Source organism: Patella vulgata, chromosome 7, assembly GCF_932274485.2.
Source record: "Patella vulgata chromosome 7, xgPatVulg1.2, whole genome shotgun sequence".
NCBI classification, from domain to species: Eukaryota; Metazoa; Mollusca; class Gastropoda; family Patellidae; genus Patella; species Patella vulgata.
In genome coordinates this window covers 55,612,456-55,635,625 of record NC_065885.2, presented here as the reverse complement: position 1 = coordinate 55,635,625, position 23,170 = coordinate 55,612,456, and the positions used below count along the sequence as shown (strand labels likewise).

At 34.6% G+C, this 23,170-nt stretch overlaps 1 protein-coding gene across 1 annotated transcript in view; it reads left to right on the top strand.

Moving 5' to 3' along the window:
- LOC126826804 (tyrosine-protein phosphatase non-receptor type 11) overlaps nucleotides 1-23,170 on the top strand; it is a 39,389-nt gene that overhangs the window by 8,234 nt on the left and 7,985 nt on the right. The window contains exons 2-14 of the mRNA XM_050555892.2: nucleotides 93-215; nucleotides 2,626-2,820; nucleotides 8,155-8,323; nucleotides 9,600-9,716; nucleotides 11,671-11,793; nucleotides 12,605-12,698; nucleotides 13,908-13,987; nucleotides 15,323-15,469; nucleotides 16,399-16,551; nucleotides 17,262-17,416; nucleotides 18,434-18,501; nucleotides 19,242-19,393; nucleotides 20,592-20,737. Coding sequence (XP_050411849.1) covers nucleotides 93-215; nucleotides 2,626-2,820; nucleotides 8,155-8,323; nucleotides 9,600-9,716; nucleotides 11,671-11,793; nucleotides 12,605-12,698; nucleotides 13,908-13,987; nucleotides 15,323-15,469; nucleotides 16,399-16,551; nucleotides 17,262-17,416; nucleotides 18,434-18,501; nucleotides 19,242-19,393; nucleotides 20,592-20,737 — 1,722 coding nt within the window. The remainder of the gene's footprint in view (nucleotides 1-92; nucleotides 216-2,625; nucleotides 2,821-8,154; nucleotides 8,324-9,599; nucleotides 9,717-11,670; nucleotides 11,794-12,604; nucleotides 12,699-13,907; nucleotides 13,988-15,322; nucleotides 15,470-16,398; nucleotides 16,552-17,261; nucleotides 17,417-18,433; nucleotides 18,502-19,241; nucleotides 19,394-20,591; nucleotides 20,738-23,170) is intronic.

Sequence of the window (23,170 nt, the reverse complement as noted above, 5' to 3'; positions counted from 1 at the left end):
TGTGGTATACTGTGTATAGTTATTAAAACTAAGATTTTTTGCTAGTATATCTGAGTAAAGTTTCTGATTATGTTTATTAATGTTAATTACAGATGGTTCCATCCTAATATTAGTGGTAAAGATGCTGAATTTTTACTACAAGAGCGGGGTGCAGATGGAAGCTTCCTTGCCAGACCTAGTCGTAGTAAAGAGGGCGATTTTACACTTTCAGTTCGGTAAGCTAATTAAATTAATTATAGGTGCTTACCATTGCTAAAGTGTGTATTAGAATGATTTTCTGACAAGGTTCCACCTAGCAAGGGGCAACATATAGTTGTTTGTGTACACATTGGTGTACACGTAAAAGAACCCTTGACAGTAGGAATTCAAAATAATTGTATGTTGAACATAGGTTCCCGATCGCTAAATACAACTAAAGGATTAGTTTTATTGGATTGGGCAGGGAGGGAACACAGGTGTGCGTTGGATCAGAAGGTCTGTCATTGAGTCAAGTGGCATCATTTCAATCCCCCGCTTGTACGTGACAAGTAGGGTCGCCTGTCTAACCTCCGCTTTTCTCCTACTGCTAAAGACACCTACATAGAAATAAGATTGAACCACATGTTAGTCCCGAAATTACTTAGTTTGTGTCGATTGGAACCAAATTTCTCTCTCTCCCATCCTAAACACCAAGAAAAATCAAATCTTTGCCAGAAGAATTGCCTTACTTCTCTATATAACCTACAAATCATTAATAAATTATACATTGCACAGATGTATAACTATGTGATTTTAAACCTTCCTTCACTTGACTATATTAAATATCAATAACATTTATATAGCTGTTGTTGGCTATAATAATAACAATTTAAAATCGATTATAACATTCAAGCTGTAAAGATCTTTCTAGATTCATACTTCCTATTTGATATATATTTTAACATACATATATAGGGGGGTTGAATGGCCGAATGGTTAGCATGTGCGCGCTGTATCATAAGGCCTGGCATTGAGTCAACTGGAGTGGTTTCGAATCCCTGGATGTATGTGACAAGGAGTAGGGTCGCCTGTCCAACCTCATGGGTTTTCTCTGGGTCCTCCGGTTTCCTCCCACTGCTAAAGACCACTATGCACAAGGGAATTATTGAAATAAAATTAAATGATATGTTAGTCCCAAAATGACCTAGTTTGTGTCGATTGGACGTTAAACCCCATTTCCCTCTCACATGCATATATAACCATCATACATATACATATATATATATATATAATCAGTTTTTTGTCGGCATACCTTTTATCTTTTCATCGTTTACCGTGAAACAAAGTAGTGCAGCTTTACGGTTGTACTAATATTTCTGGACATATATACATGTACTTGAAGAGACACCATGAGTTGCCCATTTCAGTTGTTATTGTATTATTTAATTAAACAAAAATAGGGCTGAAAATAGATCTTTAGATTACAGCTAATTTAGTAAGTGTAATTAACATTAAAACATAAAATTTATGTTAGATAAGTTCTTCACTTCAATGTTTGAAGATACATGTAAAATTCAAATATTTCAAAACACTTTAGTCTTTAGATGCATCAAGATGGTAAACCTTTTGTACATGTTCAAAAGGTGGTTTTCTTGACTTGATTTCACTGATGAGAATTTTCTACTTTGGCCGAGCGGAGATAAGCAATTTGATTAGTCTAGTCTTTGAGACACACTAACTAAGCTTCTAACTGAGTGATGGTGATGAAACCTGGCATATAGTTTCATCCATCAATGCCTTAACTAAGTTCGTTGGCGACCTTGGACTAAGTACATTTTAGATATAAGTAATTTGATTTGTCGATGATTTGAAACATGATAACTCTGAAAGTAATGAGACTTGATTGTACCAGATACTATTTAGATTTAGATAGCCCATGTTAGGGTTTATCAAAGATTTATGTTAGGAAAATAATAATGGCAAATCTGAGTAAATGAAGATGTGGGGATCTTCGAAGAGTGGGAGTCACGGTGGCTAAGTGGGTAAGATGCTGGCTCGCTAGCCTGGAGGTCGCGTGTTTGATCCCTGCATTGGCCAAGAAAGTTTATCAGGATTTTCCGATGAGGTTTCCCCATGTCAGTAGTGCAGAACAGAGAGCTTGACAAAGACAGCTGTCTAGTTGTTCGGATTGGACAAAAAAAGAGGTCCTGTGTACACATTGATGTGCACGTAAAAGATCCCTTGGCAGTTGGAATACGATATAAGAGTAGGTCATAGTGACACTGCCCAGACAAAATTTCCCTCATAGCACACTGTATGGTGTATGCCTGTCTTCATTAGCCCCGTCAGAACTAATGATAAACCCATTTCATTTCATTTTTTCATTTCGATCTTCGAAGACTTGTTAAATATCCGACAGGGTGTGCAAGTGGAAAATGTTGGGAACCTATGTATTATGGGATGCCTTGAAGCTTCAAAATGAAAATAAGATGCTAAAAATAATGCCTAAAGGGCTATGAACGAAATCTAATCACGTGATAATTAATATACCTCAATACTGACAATGATTTATATTAAATTACATGCATCTTTGGTCCTATTAATCTTTTCTAATTGCTAATTAAGCCAATGAAGCATATGTAATTATTATTTATTTTTTAACTGTAGGCGAAATGGTGAGGTCACCCACATTAAGATACAAAATACAGGAGATTTTTATGATCTATATGGCGGAGAAAAGTTTGCTACACTATCGGAACTTGTACAGCATTATATGGAAAATCAGGAACAATTAAAGGAAAGGAATGGGGAAATTATTGAACTGAAATATCCATTTAATTCCGAAGACCCTACACCTGAAAGGTAAATGTTAATTTGTGGAATAAATAATTCTTGTGGTCAGTTTCATATATGTATCTAATTGTGTTGTGTTATTGTACATGTTTCATTTGTTTTGTCTATGTTGTGTTGTGCAATTCTCCTGGATTCTCTAGTAAACCCCTAACAGAAAATACCTTGTAGACAGAAAGATGTGAATGGCTCCGTCTTCTAAATTTCTCTATAGTTTAAAGGAGCTAAATCGCTAATATTTGGGATCTAGAAATTGACACAAATGAGTCGCAACGCATACAATAATGTTATCTGAATGTATATGAACTGATTTACACTCTATCGTTTCCGTTTTACTCTAATTTCAAATCAGTTATGTTCGGCGAAATGCGCCAAAAGTCTCAGTCGAATATCAATCTTTAGCATCTGGTTATTCCAGTCTATTGCGCATGCTCTTCATATAAGAATATGGCGTCAGCGCTTGACATGACTTATGGAATCTCTAGTCTTGTTCTTTCTTGTCCCGCATTAAAAATGACAACGCATTATGGTACACGATTCGTGTACAATGGTAAAATGTTTATTTTGTCTTAAATATTGGATATCAGAAGCCCATCTTTTCCCGGTAAGATCACAACATCAATGTTGATTTAAACTGACAAATAATTGGTGTTTTTAATGTGGAAGATTTTGGATGATATTGAGTTGGAGACTTAGCTACTTTAAATATTTTTGTAATTGCCTATACAATGATTTAGAAAAAAAACTAATCTGAATTTTGACAATTTTCTATTTTCATCAAAAAAAACCATTTGATTTCTTGCCATTAATTACACTGTCATTATTTACTTAAGGACGACAAGAGGAACTTGTGCAAAAGAAACTCAGTAATTGTTTTCCATATAAATTATGTTTTAATATTATATATTCTATTACTAAATGCCGTATAAGAATTTACAAAAAAAAACATGTCTTTATCCAGTTTATTGCAGCCATGTTTTGGTTAATCCTGTGTATACAGTGTATGGTTGAAAAGCTAAACTTTTATTTGTCCCATGTTTACGCTCACATCTGCTGAACCTCAGCTTGCTAGTGTTTTTAAATCAGTGTACGTGTTTTATGACTTAAAGATGGAAAGTCATTCAATGCACAGCTTCTGATGATTAAGTTTTCATTACACTTAAAGATACATTATGTAAGATTTAATATCAGAGAAATACAATGCCATTGATTATGGCCTGGATAATTAATAATTTAGAAAACATTTCAGGCTTAAAGAAAGACCCGCAATAGGCAGATTTAGCTCTTGCATAATGTACATTTAAATTCATTCTCAAAATCAAAATGACCTTTATGTAGTTAGTGTCGAGGGGACCTTTAACTCCTTTCTCTCTCTACATGCATTGTTCTCATTCTCAAAATAAAAAGTTTAATTTAATTGTGATATCCTGAATCATAGCTTTTCAATAGTTATGAGTCATTAGGTACAAAGATTGTATATTAGTTTATGATATACACTTAAACCAGGAAGTGATTTTGTCCTATATACATATTCTATTTTTGTAAACTATTCAAACCATACAGAATAAATTATACCTTTATATTCTTCTGATACAGCGGCCTTGCTAAAGGATATGGAAACTATCAAATTGAGACCGTATTTTATGAGGATGAAATTGATGACTCAGAGTTTTCCATAAGAAAGCCTTGATAAAAGGGATTTTATAATAATGAAATAGTTTAAATATTTAAATATGTAAATTTCCTGGCTCAGTCCTCGCTAGAATATACTCATTTTGAATATTTAGCATTTGATTTAAACATACATTATGCAAGAGCTAAATCTGTCTATTGCAGGTCTTTCTTTAGGCCAGAAAGGTTATCTAAATTATTAATTAGACATTAATTAACCTATCCAGACCATAACCAACTCTAGATGGCATCGCTAGCCTGCAATCTTAGGTGGATTATGAGTCGATTTACTGCATAACTTCCCTTCTCGATTTAACTATTAAATAGATAATCGAGACTATGCTGTTTAACGTACAGAGTACCGACTTGAGTAATGATGATCTGGGCTAGGCTGAAATTTCAGTCGCTTAGTTCTCGGTTCATAGTGGATCAATTTGAATGAAATTTTCAGTAAATTGCCTTTACATTATCTAGTTATTAACTATTATAGTGAGAACTGCCAACTCGTTATCAAATCTCCCATAATGTATCTTTAAGGAAACACAACCAAAGTATCTATGGTAGATAATTTCTCGGTTTTGATTTAATTCTATTAAACCAAGGTCCATCAAAAGTTTTACCCAACTTTTATGTGTTTAATACAGTTAAAGATACATTATGTAAGATTTGGATATAGAGCTGACCAATCTTGCTATAATAGTTCGAAAATTGATCATGTAAAATGAATAATTTGAAAATTTCATTCAAATTACTCTATTGCGAGCGAAGATATTAGCCCTTGAAGGTTTGACAAGACGTGTGCAATAATTTCAACCACCGTACTGGTTGTTCGAAGCTAAGTCTCGCTCCTCCATTTTTAGATTAAATCAAAATATGTCGGAACCGTTATAATGTATTTAATATCGGAGAAATCCAATGCCATTGAGAGTTGATTATGGCCTGGATAAGTTAATTAATGTCTAATTAATAATTTAGAAACTATTTCAGGATTAAAGAAAGACCTGCAATAGGCAGATTTAGCTCTTGCATAATGTATGTTTAATGATAATCTGTAGATATATTTACTGATGAATGCTACAAACATTTCAATTAAACAGTACTGAATGGAATTGAACCATTTTTTTAACGATGCTGGTATTTCTTTAAGTGATTCCGTATTCACAATTTTGTAGTTTGGAAGGGATTCAAAGTACCCCAAATTATAATTAAATGCTTTTGAATAATGTATTATGTTGATTTAGTCAGGCCATCTCAATCATTCTCTCTATAATAGTTTTCAAAAATAGATAATGAAAAATGAATATATTGAAAATTTCATTCAAATTACTTTATTCTGAGCGAAGTTATGAGTGTTAAGTTTGGACAAGATGTAGCATAGATTGTTTATTGTCATAACAACGGTACATGACAATCGACATTAAGTCTCCATTATTCATTTTATCATTAAATTTTGAAATCTCGCGGGTGTTCCAGTCATTTAAATCTTGGCCATCAGATGGTCTAGAGAGTCAATTATAGGCTTGTCAACCATGTGACGACATGTCTAAATAAAATTTTATACAATATTTGAAGCCAAAATATAGACCTGGGCCCTGTTTCTCGTAATCTTAACTAAAGATAAAATCCAAATTTTAGTAGATACTTCAATTTTGATTGGCTAAGCACTAAAATCAATCTAATATTATCCAATCAAATTACTAAAATTTGGATTTTAAAATTTCGTGAAACAGGCCCCTGCAATAGAAAAGATCTAGCTCTTATGTAATGCCTCTTTAACACTAACAGCTATACATTTAGAATATGAGGGGGTTGGATGGCTGAATGGTTAGTGGCGCGCACTGTATCATAAAGTCTGTCAGTGAGTCAACTGGTGTGGTTTTGGATTACCCGGTTGTACGTGACAAGGAGTAGGGTCACCTGTCTAACCTTGTGGGTTTTCTCTGGGTCCTCCGGTTTCCTTCCATTGCTAAAGACCCCTACACGCAGGTGAATTATTGAAATAAAACAGTAAACCACATGTTAATCCCAAAATGACCTAGTTTGTGTCGTGTGGACATTAAACCCCATTTCTCTCTCTCTCTCTTTAAAATATGAATGTGTTTGAACAACAACTTATCATTACCTACTTGTCATTTCATTTAGAAGTGTGGCTGAAGGCAATGTTTTGATTTGACGAGAAAAGTAAACAAATTACTCTAATGAACATGTTTAATTAAGAACACCACCCAGTAAATAAAATGACTGATATCTAATATTTGTGATTGAATTCAGTGTTTACTACATTGAAGTTGTGACACAACATTCATCTGTTTCTGAAATATCAATGTAATATAAAACTTAAAGCGTCAGAAGAAATCATTCAGTGTACACTCCAAAATTTTAGTTGATGTCATTTTATATATAAACAAAACAAATTAGAGATGTAGATTGGAGCCATGATGGCTCATTGTAAATGGGACTGGCTCACTAGTCACAAGATCCCGGATTTGATCTTGGTATTGGCCGAGAAAGTTCCTTAAGATTTCATGCCTGCTTTCTCTTGTCAGCTGTGCAGGAATTAGACCATTGATGTATAACTTTGTTAGCATGTTAAAGATCCCCTGACAAATAGAACTAAGAGTGTATGTCATAATGTCGCTGTCAAGACAAATTTCCCTCATAGAATACTTTATGGCATATGCCCATCATCATTGGCCCAGTGATGCGGAAAAGTAGGAAGTTAAGCCCCATTTCATATCGTTTCAGAGAGTTGAAGTTTCTCTTTAATTCATAGTGAAGTAAAATAATTGATTGTATAGAAGTACTTGTAATATGAAATTATAAATCCATATCCACAAGTCTTTCATTTTCATTGATGTCAGGAAGTTAATACTCTGTATGTGGAGGTGTGACCCCCTTTCATTAATTGAAACTAAACTATTAATTGAAAGAGAAATTTAAAGATCAAATTTCAAATACATCAAAGTTTTGAAGATCAAATTTTAATTATCGGTAGATGAAAGTTTTAATAATTGGATTGGAGTTTAAAGATCCAGTTTTAATATTAAGTAGTTAAGTCTTTAATTCAAAATCATCCAAAGTCTTCGACATTGAAAACATGAATTTTTTGTCAATTTAAATCAATATTGATGTTTAGATCTTACCGGGAAAAGATGGGCTTCTGATATTCAATATTTAAGACAAAATAAACATTTTACCAATTGGTACACGAATCGTGTACTATAATGCGTTTCAGTGTCATTTGTAACAAGGGACTCGAAGAAAGAGGCTAGACATATTCAACAAGTCGTGTCAAACGGTGACGCCATATTCTTATCTGGAGAGCATGCGCAATAAATACAATCGGTACTGGAATAACCAGATGCTAGAGAATGTTATTCGATTGAGACTTCTGGCATTTTTCGCCGAACATAACTGATTTGAAATTGAGTAAAAACGGAAACGATTGAATCTAAATCAGTTTATATACATTCATATTACATTATTATATACACTGCAACCCAGTTGTGTCGATTTCTAGGTCCCAAATATTACCAATTTAGCTCCTATAATATTGAATTTGTTTTAAAAGATGGAAATTTGTCTTTATTGTATATGATATTGAGGTATACCAGTCATCTTCCGTTTATTGTAAAAATGAATCCAAAATTACTTTTCCATAATTGCTTATTTCAGATGGTTTCATGGCCATATATCAGGTAAAGAGGCTGAGAGATGTTTAATGGATAAAGGTAAAAATGGTAGTTATTTAGTACGAGAAAGTCAGACTAATCCAGGTGTATTTGTTTTATCAGTGAGAGGTGAAGATCGAGATCGAGTTACTCATGTGAAGATTAGGTGTACGGTACGTCTACAAACAATTAATGCTTTACTGTAAAACATTCCAAATTACTAGCAACAAATTAATGCTATCTGAACAACATGAAATTAAATGCTAGAAATGTTAGAAAGAACAACGTGAAATTAATGCTAGAAAGAACAACATGAAAATAATGCTGGGATTAATGCTAGACAGAACAACATGAAATGAATGCCAGAAGAAATTAATGCTAGACAGAACAACATGAAATTAATGCTAGGAGAAATTATATTACCAGTCACATTAATTCCAATAAGCATTTCTGTTACCTGACCAAAATAAAGTACAGAGAAATTACATTGTATTTGTCAAACATAACACCCCTCTAGGCAGGGTACTATGTTAATTTACAAGAAGTCATTTAATTTAGACAAAAGTAGGGTACCGCAGGTCACATTAGTTTGACAATGCATTTATTTCTTGTGAAACTGATTGTTGATACACATGTAGTCCTATCTTACAGTTGTGTTATTATGTATTCTATGGCATCAGATATTTTAGTTAGAGAGAGAAGAGATAGAGAGAGGTCATTTATATTCTAGGTCATTTCGGGACTAACATATGCTTTAATTTTATTTCAATAATTAGCTTGCGCGGAGGGGTCTTTAGCAGTGGGGGGGAACCAGAGGACCCGGAGAAAACCGATGAGGTTGGACAGGCAACCCTACTCCTTGTCACGGACAACCGGGGAGGAGTGTTTGGTGGCCATGTGATCTAAAATACTCTAGATCATAAGGCCTCTCATCAATTAAAGTACATCTACCTAACAAGGGTCATCTACCTCACCTTGTGGAATTTCTCCAGGTTCTCTGATTTCTTCCAGGGAATAATTGAAATAATAACGTACCATATGTTTCTCCTGAAATGACTTAGTTTGTGTTGGGTAAACTGCAAACCATATCTATTAAACCATATTAAAATACAGATGTGACGTCACCCTTTGATGTTGGCGTACCATTATTTCAAATAATCATACGGGCAACTTGCCAATCGTACATTATTTATACTAGTGAAATATTGGACTCGCGCGACATATTTCACTGTAAAAGCACATGCGGAGTGTCTGTATTTTAAGTCGTTTAATGGTCTCGAGCTTAAGACATTAAGTAATATATTGTAAAATCACTCGGGCCTATAACCCAATATATTACTTAATGTCTCGCTCTCAACCATTAAACAATACATAATGGACTTCATACACACTTAATGCATCCATATTTTGATCAGGAAACATGTTAGTTTATTATACATCTTCTTTCAGGATGGGAAATACGATGTAGGTGGTGGAGATAAATTTTCTAGTTTATCAGACCTAGTTGAACATTATAAAAAAACACCCATGGTGGAAACCTCAGGAACAGTAGTTTATCTTAAAAAGGTATTTCCTGCTTATAGCTGAATAAAAACAGAGTGTTCAAACCTGAAGTAATAATGTAATGAAATGGGGTTTAACGTCCTATTGTTCTACTGCGACTGAACTAATGAAGACTGGCATACGCCACACAGTGTGCTATGAGGGAAATTTTGCTCGGACAGCGGCACTACTGCCTACTCTTATATTGAATTCCAACTGCCATTATTTCCTTTACGTGCACGCCAATGTGTACGCAGGACATTGTTTTTTGTCTCAATGAACTTCCTCTGTCAACACAGGGATCAAACACAGAACTTCCAGACTAGCGAGCCAATGTCTTACTCATTGAGTCACAGGTAGTAATCAAGGCAACTTCTACTTAATCTTTCAAACAAAAATCTTGTCATATATACATAGAGCTTTCTCCACCAGTGATCGAAATAACAAGAAGGCCAACTTTAAACAAGCTTACTTTTGCTTAATCTTTTGAAACAAAAATTGGCCCTCCGCTGAATGAAATAACTTAAATCTTGTTTAAGTTAAAAAAAAAAAAATACTAAAATTGAAATCAAATTTGAATATTAGTGTCAATCTACCCCATTCACTGGAGTGAAAAAATGAATTTTATGATAGAATATATAGCTTTATATTATAGATGTGTGATATAAAACTTGATGAAAGGGTAAATTAACAATATCCTGAGGCTATCTATTTAAATATTTTATCTTTATGGTTCATTAATCACTATTTACACATAATTACATATATATAAATGATACATGTATAACTAGGTTAAAGCAACATCCTGTTTAGTCATTGCTTTCCTGTCTATGTTTATTCTTTAATTTTAAAACTACTGTCATATTTGTTTTTATATGCATATAAATTTATTGTTTTGTAATATAATTTATCCTGTCCCGTCTTTCACTATAATATTATGTTTGCCGCAATATCGCCCGATTGGAGCTGACTTGCAATAAAATTCCATTTCATTCATTTATTTTTAAAAAGATACAGAGCCATTGTAGCTCATGAATATAGGGGTGGCTCTGGTTTAATCCCTGTGTTCTTCATGATGTTCCAGTCTGGGTTTCGCCATTTCAGCAGTGCAGAATGGAGAACCTGGGCCCCGTTTGTCAAAATCTTCACTAAAGATAAAATCCAAATTTTAGTAGATACTTCAATTTTGATTGGCTAAGCACTGAAATCAATCTAATATTATCCAATCAAATCACTAAAATCTGGATTTTATCTTAGTTAAAATTTCGTGAAACAGGCCGCTGGCAAGAAAATTGTGTTTACCTGTAGTTGTTTGGATGGTACAAAAACCAAGGTCTGAACAATGCAGATCCCCTGAGAGTTTGAAATACAAATAAGAGTAGGTTGCAGTGCCGCTATCACAGCAGATTTTCCTGCATGGTGTATGCCCATCGTCATTAGCCCAGTTGTTGCAGAAAAGTAAAATATTAACACTATAACCTGGGTTTCATTTAATCTTGTGTATTTAGCATTGATTTCTTTAACATTCATTCAATATCAAATCTGTGTTTGAAAATTCTAATTTGTACTTGTGTCCAGTTTAAAACCGACCATTCAGTTTTGATAATGAGTGTCCAATTTACAAGAGTTTAATTTCTCGATCACTGTTAAAAAATAAACAACCCAATTGATTATTGATGTATGATGACTAATTTTTGAACGGTGGTCAGGAAATTAAATACTTGTAAATTGGACACTCATTATCAAAACTAATCAGTCAGCTTTAAACTAGACACAAGGACAAATTAGATGATTTTGGGTGATTTTAAATGAATATTGCGTATTTTTAAACAAAGATTTGATATTAAACGAATGTGAAAGGAATAAGTGCTAGATCCCCAAGATTAAATGATACCCGGGTTACAGTGTAAACTCCTTTTATTTCTTAATTCTCATAATAACAAGGATTTTCGAATCTATGGTGTACCTTTTTTTTCAGCCATTTAATGCCACAAGAATAACAGCCTCTGGTATAGATAGTCGGATTAAAGTTCTACAACTAGAAAAAGATGCGAAAGATAACAACAGTAGTAATAAAGGGGGATTCTGGGATGAATTTAAGGTGAAGGTTATATTACATCTTGATTATTGGCTATGTCCATTTGAAGTTTGTAGAAATTTTGAAATTTCATTTGATATTATGTGAGATGTAGAAATATTGATTTAGTTCATTGACTTTTAAACAAAATCTTGAAGAAAGCAGGGGACTATTAAAATGAGTTCGTCTGTCTGTCCGTCACACTTTTTGGGACACAATAACTCTCCTTCTAATTGAGCTACAATGTTCAAACTTGGTGTAGGCGTTTATTAGGTCAGTGCCTTCATGGAGTTTGAAGATGGGCATTTTCTGCTTAGGGTAAGCAGAGGTAAGCAATTTGATTGGTTGATGCTTTGGAACACAATAACTTTAGTTCTAATTAGGTGAGACTGCGCTAAAATGTTCACATTTGGCATAGGTGTTTGTTAGATGAATATCTTGACTGAGTTCAGCCATTAACATTTCCCGTTAAGGTTAAGCAGCGCAAGCAATTTCATTAGTCGATGCTTCGAGACAAGATAACTTTGATTCTAACATGGAGAGTGATGAAACTGAGTGTATAGGTGATTGCTCGCCACTTTTGAAAAAGATAAATGTGCAATTAATTAACATGTGTCATCTATTTATTTTTGGATTTCTGCGGTCGGACATCAGCCTCACTGTTGGCTTGTTTAGTAATCATTCTTCTATAACTCTGTTCCATATTGTATCTAGATCTTGTGAACACAAACAGGGTCAATGAACCAGATCGTGGATCCTTTATTCTGATCCTTTTGAAACTATTATATACTATATGTACCATAATTTTAATTTGTTGTTTTGTTATATTTTGTAGTTTTTACAACAACAAGAAGTCAGACAGTATGATAGAAAAGAAGGTCAAAGGCCAGAAAATAAAATTAAGAATAGATATAAAAATATTTTACCTTGTAAGTAAAGTTTAGAACAAATATACACAAAGCCCAGCTTAACTGGAGCGGGGCCCTGGGCCTAACTAGAATCGCGGGGCGCCTAACACGATGAAAGATTATTTCATATCGTTTTGAATGGCACGCATGTGTAACACACAATTAAACGGTCTGTAATAAAAGAATAATTACATAATATCTGATCACATATGAAATCTATTCAGTTCCGAATGGCATACAATGCGCTGAAATGACATATAACTGCGGGGAACTGTTATAACAAGTGAATCACCGGATTGAGTGGAACTTCACAGAGAAGGTTGAGGGATGGCTCAGTCTCTGCCCTCGCGCTGTTAGATCGATTACCGTGAAACTTTCATCTGGAATTTGAATTTTTTCTATTTTTGCCATGAACCGCGAGACCCCCAGAACCGCGAGGCCCTGGCCCATGCCTAAGCTCGCTTTGGATAAACATGTAAGAGACATTTTGAAGTTCCCAGAGCAACACATATCGATTTTTCTTTGTAAATCTTTTCTATAATTCTTTAGAATTCACAACTGGAATTGCCCAGATTTGAATCCTAGCACGGATTGAGAAGTTCCTTCAGAATTCTTCGAATAAGAGTACCAATATCCACACAAATTCTGCTCTCTAGCATTGCACTATAGTCAATAGAATTAGCTAGTTGCTCTCTAACATTGCACTATAGTCAATAGAATTAGCTAGTTCAATTCTCAAAATGTCTAGAATTCATTTTCACAATTTTGTCAGATGCCTTCCTTACATATACTTCATATATTTCAAAAGCTCTTTTCTGTAAATTAGAATTGTAGTAGTCGAGTGGTTAGGGCACTGGACACTCAATCTGAATGTCCTGCCATCAAACAGGGACTTTCTGAGAAAAGCCTTTGGGAATTTTCAAGCCCAGCCTTCACTTGTCGTAAGTTGGTGCCTGCAAAGCTGGCATGGAAATATGCCCGGTTGAAGAATGTGACGGAAAGCTGAGGTAAACCTGTGTATACATTGGTGTCCACATAAAAGAACCATTGATAGTTAGAAATCAAAAAGACTCGGCAAACTCTGCCATGGCAACGGCACTACAGCCTATTCATATTTCAGGGGATCATTAACATGGAATTCTTTTTTCTTTTTCTTTTTTGCCCCCTCTGCATGAGAGAGCTGACTATAATATTGCGTAATGACTATATTATTTCTATTCTTGGTTACAGTTGATCATACACGAGTTATATTAAAAGATGGAGATCCTAATGTTGTTGCATCAGATTACATCAATGCTAATTTTATCACAGTAAGTTTTACAATATACAACCATTCAGTTAAAGAGCCATTATGTATGATTTGAATACAGTGTTGGCTCTTCTTGCTATAATAGTTCAAAAATAGATAATGAATATATAGACAATATCAATCAAATTACTTTATTCTAAGCGAAGTTATGAGTGTTTGAAATTTTGACAAGATAGTCTCGTTTGTCAAGTACCATTGCTACGACAATAAACTAAGTCTTGATTATTCATTTTAACATGTGTTCTAATCCATTCAATGTCATTGCCACCGGATGGCTGAGAGGATTGATTATGGTCATGTGAATAAATGTCTAATTAATAATTTTAAGCCCCCCCCCCCAAAGACCTACGATAGGAAGATTTAGCTCTTACATAATGTATCTTTAAACTCATTGACGATTACTATAAACAAAACAATGGAATATGTATTGTGATTCGAATCGCTTCACATATATTACGATATGTATATATTCTGTTGGGACTGTAGTCACAGTAAACAGCACTAATATAATCTTATAACTCAGTTCTTTTATTTTGGACAACAAATGAATTACTCTATAAATATCATTTGATTCCTTTGATAATTTAACTACACAGAATACCTTATGTGTTTTAATGATTCTGTATCATTCATTGTGTTAGTTAAGTGATATGGCAACAGCCTCTTGAATAGAATGTCCATTCAGTATTTTTCAAGCTCAGTTCTCACTTGTGGTGGCATACTAAACTTAGGCTGTCTGTCTACAGTTTGCTTCGCTTGAGAACAGACACTAAGCTAGTTGACCAACCTTTTAATTCCTAAATCGATGATTATACTTCGAGAATTTTATTCTGCTTCAATTTAATCAAATTGAAAAAGTTTATTTCACCTTTGTGTGTATGACAGAGATGTGAAACGGAGTAGAATCGCAGTACAAAACAGTATACTAATTTTTGGATATGGCAGCCATTTTGGACAGAGATCTGTTCTCGATGTATGAAGTAGATGAATCTCTGTGTGCAGAATATTGTGGTGGGTGGCACCTGAAGGGCTAGCAAAGAAGGTGTGCCAAGTCTTTCGGTGTATATTTTGGCATGCACATTAAAGTGGGAATTTGAAGAAAACTAGGAGGAAACACTGGTCTACCTCTCACATTGCACACGCAATTTACCATGTTAATCTGTATTGTGTTGATGAGACACCAAACCCCATTCTATTCTATTTGCGAATTGTGTTTTAATGATTATGTTTTATTTATTGTATTGACTGGTGTGATGAATAAGCATATTCTCCATTATTAGAGAACACTCAGTACTATTTCTCATTGACTTACAATATCTTTGTTTATATTTTGTAGTCTGAAGAAGAAACTAATGATCGTAAGAAACAGTATATAGCTACACAGGGTTGTTTACCGAATACTATTGTGGACTTCTGGAGAATGGTATGGCAGGAGAATACAAGTGTTATTGTCATGACAACAAAAGAAGTTGAAAGAGGAAAAGTAGGTTATTAAATTCTGAAAAATGGACGACAGAAATCAAAACCCTTCTTTCAATAATCGGGCAGTCATTTTAATTCTTTTTCACATTCAAAGCTGGGGTGACCAACTCCAAACGAATCAGGGCCATAGTAGTCGAACAATCAGGGCACAGGACTGTCGACTAGAGATGTTCAAATCTCGGTGTCAGCCAATAAGAACTTTGGAACTCTTTGGAACCAGGTACCCACATGTAATGGGGAGCACCTGGAGTGTGAACCCTTAATATTTCAGTCATACGAAACCTTTATATTTCCATCATACAAACCCCTAACATTTCAATTATAAAACCCTTAACATTTCAATTATAAAACCCTTAACATTTCAATTATAAAACCCTTAACATTTCAATCATACCCTTAACTTTTCATTCATACAAACCCCTTAACATTTCATTCATACAAACCCATTAACATTTCAATCATACAAACCCTTAACATTTCAATCATACAAACCCCTTAACATTTCAATCATACAAACCCCTAACATTTCAGTCATACAAACCCCTAACAGTTCAATCATACACACCCCTAACATTTCAATCCTAAACCCCTAGCATTTCAGTCATACAAACCCCTAACATTTCAATCCTACACACCCCTAACATTTCAATCATAAACCCCTTAACATTTCAATCATACGATCCCTTAACATTTCAATCATACAAACCCCTTAACATTTCAATCATACGAACCCTTAACATTTCAATCATACAAACCCCTAGCATTTCAATCATACAAACCCTTAACATTTTAATCATACCATCCCTTAACATTTTCATCAAATGACCCCTTAACATTTCAATCATACAAACCCTTCACATTTCAATCATACAAACCCTTAACATTTCAAAAAAGTTCTTCATAACTTTTTGTATTTTTTTGTTATTTTAGAATAAAGCAATGAAGTACTGGTCTGAAATGGATTGTCCGAAAGAGTACCCTTATTATAATGGTAAAATAACCTGTAAATTATTATCAGAATTTAAAGAAACGGAATATATTACTAGGGAAATGGAAATAACAAAAGAAAATGCAGATGGAAAGGTAAATTCTGGTTTTAAATAATGATTGTTTATTATTATATATTTGCTTTGTACTCTCCGTTATTTTTGTAAATCATTGAAATCCAAGTTATAAACAGATTATATGTCGAGATGCCGTTCTAAGAAATTCCTGTTGCAGTATTACATTTGATTGAGCTACATTTTTTTGCATTTCTCTTGATTGTATTGCATTTGATTTGATTTCTTTCTTTTTTTTTGTATTACATTTGATTTGATTACATTACATTACATTTCATACCCTTACATTTGCTACCATTATATAGCAAATGATTGCCTTTCATTAGATTGCATTACATTGATTGGAGTTCATTAGATTGCATTATAGTGATTGCAGTTCATTAGATTGCATTGCAGTGATTGCAGTTCATTAGATTGCATTGCAGTGATTGCAGTTCATTTTATTGTTTTATAACTCCTACTTTGATTGGTTGATTTATATCTGCTACCATTACATATCAAATGATTGCATTAAATTTGATTACATTACATTAAATTTGATTGCATTTTATTAGATTTGAATGTGTTACATTTGATTGCAGTTCGTTAGAATTGATTGCATTACATTCTGTTGCAATTCAGTACTTACATTTCATTGCAGTTTGACATATTTAATTTCAGTACATGAAATTTTAATGTTTTCAACCCTTTAAATATAACTGAAATATTGTGTGTTTTCTTTATTTATGATAGGTGGAAGGCACCAGAAGAATATTTCAGTATCATTTTCAAACTTGGCCAGATTACGGAGTACCACAAGATCCTGGTAGTGTGTTAAAATTTCTGTACACTGTCAATAGTAAACAGGAATCTATAGAGAATGCTGGACCTCTTGTAGTTCATTGCAGGTATGTTGGTCAAACTTTAATACAGGGTTGTCAGGTTACTACATTGGACTTCAAACCCAATCTGATTAAAACACAGATCCTATTTCGTTTCATTTTTATAGTTCAAAATTTCGTTATTATTGATGTGTTCTGAATGATGTGAGTGATTAGCCAATGAAACGATCTGTTATGGCGAGCTTTAGACATGTTTTGCACTGAACTGTGGGTAATCCACTAGTAACCTCAATGCTGATTGGTTAATCAAATGTCTGGTGTCACAGGGTCAAAAGCCGTTCGTATGACCTCTGACGCGACCTATCGCTACAACTTGTCAGATCTTCATGTATTGTAGGCCATCGAAAGTATAAAAAAAACAAAACGAAATATAGATCTATGTTTTAATCAGATTGCATCAAACGAGGGGGGGGTGGATGGCTGAATGGTTAGCGTGCGTACTGTATCATAAAGTCTGTCATTGAGTCGACTGGCGTGGTTTCGAATCCCCAGTTGTACGTGGCAAGGAGTAGGGTTGCCTGTCCAACCTCGTGGGTTTCCTCCGGGTCCTCCGGTTTCCTCCCACTTCTAAAGACCCCTACGCGCAAGCGAATTATGTAAATAAAATTAAACCATATGTTAGTCCCAAAATGACCTAGTCTGTGTCGAGTGGACGTTAAACCCCATTTCTCTCTCTCTCTCTCTCTCTCGCTTCAAACGAGGCATAAGCCAAGAAGAACACTCCAGATTTTTCAAGCCCAGTTCTGTGGAGTTAACAAGAAAAGCATGTCTAGGCATTCGAATTGTAAGAAAAACTGCGGTTCTGTATAACAATTGGTCTTCTTCTTACGTTTTTACAGTAGATTTCTTTTGAGTTGTCGAAAGCAACTGTCTTTGCTTCTTGCATGAGATACCAGTTAAAGATCATTGGTATTACGACGTAATTGCTAGTGCACATAAGGGAGTAAAATTCACCTATCACATATATAATGTAAATATTTTGACTAGCATTATACAATAATAAAATGATGTATTTGTTTTCAGTGCTGGTATTGGTAGAACAGGAACGTTTATTGTTATAGATATGATTTTAAACCAAATTAAAACACATGGTAAGTTATAATATAACAAGTTAATACATATTATTATTGATATGATATTAAACCAAATTAAACTAAAGCACATGGTAAGATATACAGTAATATAGCAAGTTAATGATACATATTGAAATTAATGTCAACTCAAGATTTTAAAACAGTGTATGGCAAATTCCATAGTAACAGCTAAAACAGATCGGTTTTGCTATGGCAACCGGGAATAAAAAAATATTTATTAGCATCAGCATTTTGTAGATAATTTATATAGCTGTATAATTGCTGTAATATTACGTGCATCAGACTCAGTGAGCTGTGCATGGAAATAGTTGCCAAATGTTGAACTATTTGTATGGTACTGCACAAAATATTCACCTGTAATAACTTTGTGTCAGTGAGTGCTATTATAGATAGTCTGTCAATCCCTTAGTCAGTGCTATTTTAGACAATGTGTTAAGTAATAATGAATATTTAAGTATTAAGTAGTGGTTATTTTTAACAAAAAGTCCAAATACAGAAAAACAAATGATATCATCGGCAGTTGTCCTGCTACTGGAAATGAAAATATAAATGTCTACAATGATCATAAACTGTACTAAAACTCTGATGCAAAATTTAAAAAGATGGCGTACAAGACTATGGCAAGGCTGCATTATCAAGACTGTATTAAAACTCTGATTCAAAATTTAAACAGATGGCATACAGGGCTGCATTATCAAGACTTGTCTCAACATTTTCAACTTTCTTCCCTTTTACAGGTTTTGATACAGATATAGATATACTGAAAACAATACAGGCTGTACGATCACAGAGATCGGGTATGGTACAAACAGAAGCCCAGTATAAATTTGTATATATGGCAGTTTCACATTATATAGAGACAGAAAAACAAAGACAAGCGGCAGAACAGGTAAACATAACAAGCAGAACATGATTTATATCCTCCACACCAGGCTCTAGGTTTTTATTCTCTGCCAAATGAAATCGGCAAAAGCTATTGAATTGGGCTCTGTCCGTGCTTCCATCCTGGTTTTGTTTCAGGAGCATATCTCATAAACTGTTCAAGGAATCAAGCTATTATAGTAGTTAGTATAAAATTTATATTCCAAAGCGTTATCAGGGGGTTTGGATGGCCGAATGGTTAGCACGTGCATGCTGTATAATAAGGTCTGTCATTGAGTCAACTGGCGTGGTTTCAAATCCCCGGTTGTACGTGACAAAGAGTAGGGTCGCCTGTCCAACCTCGTGGGTTTTCTCCGGGTCCTCCGATTTCCTCCCACTGCTAAAGACCCCTATGCGCAAGCGAATTATTGAAATAAATTGAACCATGTGTTAGTCCTGAAATGACCTAGTTTGTGTCGAGTGGACGTTAACCCTTAACCGGTCATTGTCCACTATAGTCACCACAACGTTATACAGCTAAGTGGTCACGGTCGACTAAAGTCGACCACAGCAAGAACCTTTTTTATAAGCCGCATTTGAGTATTTAGTTTCGTATTTAATTGATATGGCCACGCATGCGTGTCAGACAGGAACTTGTCTTGTCAAGGGCATTGAGAAAAACATGTCTTTGTTCATCATTTTTTGATGAAAAACGTAATTTAACGGTGTCGGGAACGTTAAAGACGCTCGAAGTGGTTGAAATACTTATGAATTATTCCGAATCGGATTATATCGATGACACCGATTCTGAAGACGATATTTCTGATGAAAAGGATTTAGAATGATTTGCAAATTATAGATCAACTTATCCCCAGCAACTTTTTTATTTGTGTCAAGAGTCTATCACTTATAATTATTCGGCAGTAGTCGATTGAAATAGGCATACAAAATATTTCATGTCAGCCTTTATTTAGCCTGACCACTTGACGTCATAACGTCAAAATGACGTCGACAGGTTAAGGGTTAAACCCCATTTCTCTCTCTTTCTCTCTTCAAAGTATATCTCATAAACCCTTCCAGATGTCTTCATGAAACTTTTTACAGAGTAGACAGAAACACCACTGTCTGGCCAAAATTCTCCTACCTCACTATTGAAATAACCAAAGTATTGTGTTGATTCAATAATATTTTTGTAAATGGATGAAATATTTTTATTTGTTTTGTAGATGAGTCAAATCGCAGGTCGAGAGTACACTAATATAAAGTATGCGCAGGGACTAAACCCAAATCAAGCCAGACCAATCCCACCTGGAGTTGTAGCCACCCAGTCACCCCTGTCACGATCTACCCGACCAGAGAAAGCAGCACCACCGTAAGTTTTAATTTAACCAGAAATTCTATGGAATACAATTACTGTTTATTACTGAGCATCGTTTCGACTAGGCCTCTCTAGTCTTTTATCAAGCAATGATAAAATGGGCTATACTATAGACTGGAAAACACCGGAAAACTACCGGAAAACACCATGTTATACTGAATACCGGAAAACACTAAGGCCGTGTTGAATTGATTCCTTGTTTCTCCTCGCCCGCGCTTAGGTCGAGGACCCTGAAAATCGCACGCTTACGTTTTTAACACAAAAAAAAATATTAAAAAAATTACGTTAATAACATCTAAATAAAATTCTACCAAACATCAGAAGTCAATTCTCGTTGTTTATTCCTCGTTACAAACTAAATAAGTAAGTGCAGGGGGCCGCACTACACGCAAAACAAAAACCTACAAGATTAACCTGCGGACAAGACAGAAAATAGGCATTGCACCGAATAAACAAATATCAAATCAAGTGAATGGATCCGGTTGATAATACACATGTAGGGGCCCGCATGCTATGGAATAAGTTACACTGTATATGATTGGATGAATTCCGCAAAATGGCGCGTGTAGCAGTCATTTCGGCTAATGAGAAAGCATATTATAAACTGTAAGACAATCGCTAATATTCAACCGCGAACCTGAATAATCAATTTTTTCATTGGCTGAAATTATAACTCATGTCATTATTATTCAAGTATTACCCAATCATATCTTGTGTAATAAATAACGCACGCCTTACAAAATGGTGAGCTATGCCGGGACATAGGTAAATTCGCGTGCCGGTCGGCCTAATTTATTGATGTTCAAGGAAATAATAGTGGCCCCGTTCGCTCGTTTCTGGAGTTTAACAAACGAACGAACAAACGGGACCACTATTATTTCCTTGAACATCAATAAATAAATTAGGCCGACCGGTACGCGAATTTACTTATCTCGACTCGACTTTGGTGGTTATTCCCAGCACTTTCACGTTCGATGATATTATCGAAACCATCTATAACTCAACAAGCGAATCAAATTATAACTGGAATGTTTTCATTGTATTTTAACACAAGAATACGGAAAATTTATATCAAAATATGGTTATTTCATTTTTTTAAAAGTTAAACAAAGAAGCCACTTGTTACCAAATTTTAGTTTGTTATTAAATTTATTTAATTAAATATTATCTGTGTTTTTATTCTAACCAATAATATAACTAGATTATTTATAATATTATTAAAAATGGTACACAACCCTCAGACTATATAGGTATTATGCCAGACCACTTTGTGTTTTGAAACCCACTTTGTGTTGTGTTTACCGCACTACCGCACATGATTGCCAGAGTGGTGGCAGGAGAAACAAGGAATCAATTCAACACGGCCTAAATACCGGAAAACCCACTAAATACCGAGACCACCCTAAATAGGTAACCCGGAGAAAGGCAATACTATAAACCGGAAACTAACCCTAATCCTGACCCAGGCACACATAGGACCAGGCTCCCGGTTACCTATTTAGGGTGCCAGTCTCCGGGTTACCTATTTAGGGTATTTTCCGGTATTTAGTGTGTTTTCCAGTATTTAGTGTTTTTCCGGTGTTTTCCGGTATTCAGTATAAAATGGTGTTTTCCGGTATATAGTATTGACGTGATAAAATTATAAAAAATAATAATTAAGTCACCTTCAAAGTAATAAGGGGCAATTAACTGATTGTGTTCTTTAGATAGTAATTTTGACAATTTGACAGTTTATCTTCATCAGTGGACTGACGTTCTGAAATGAACAGATAGTAGTTGGCCATAACTTCTGTTATGTTGGACTAATATGCCTTTTGATCAGACTATTTTTTAGTGTTGGATAGACTGAAAATCTTTATTTTCCTTTTAGCCTGGAATTTTGTGTCTTTAATTTGTGCATCAATAGCAAAGAGATAATCTTGGTTTTAGCATTTATATCTGGATCTGTTTGTTTGGGGGTTGGGGTGGGGAGGTGGGGTTCTATACGCCCACATTGAAATGTCATATATTGTCGTCACCCCCGTCTGTCCATCCACCGGATGGTCATCAGATAAAGAAACCTATTGATTTTCAACGATTTCTGATAATTACTGCCAGAGCTTAGGCCCTTGATCACATTGAAAAATCTTGTGGGTGCCTTTAGAGACCATAGTTATTATCTGATAGATTTTATATTTTTACACCGTGTTTACGTCCATATATAATCGTCTCGATTGACTTTAGATTGATACTCAGAGTTTAAAGGTCACCGGAAAAGCATCAATTTTTTTTTAAATAATGCAAGTAATTATGTCAACATATCCTTTCCATAAGTATAACCCGAGCCCGAACGTCAATAATACCTGCAACAGGTAAATTTCAACATTAGTAATTTCCGCCGTTCTCCGTCGGTAGTCGGAACTTTCCGTCAATAAGCAATCCGTGACG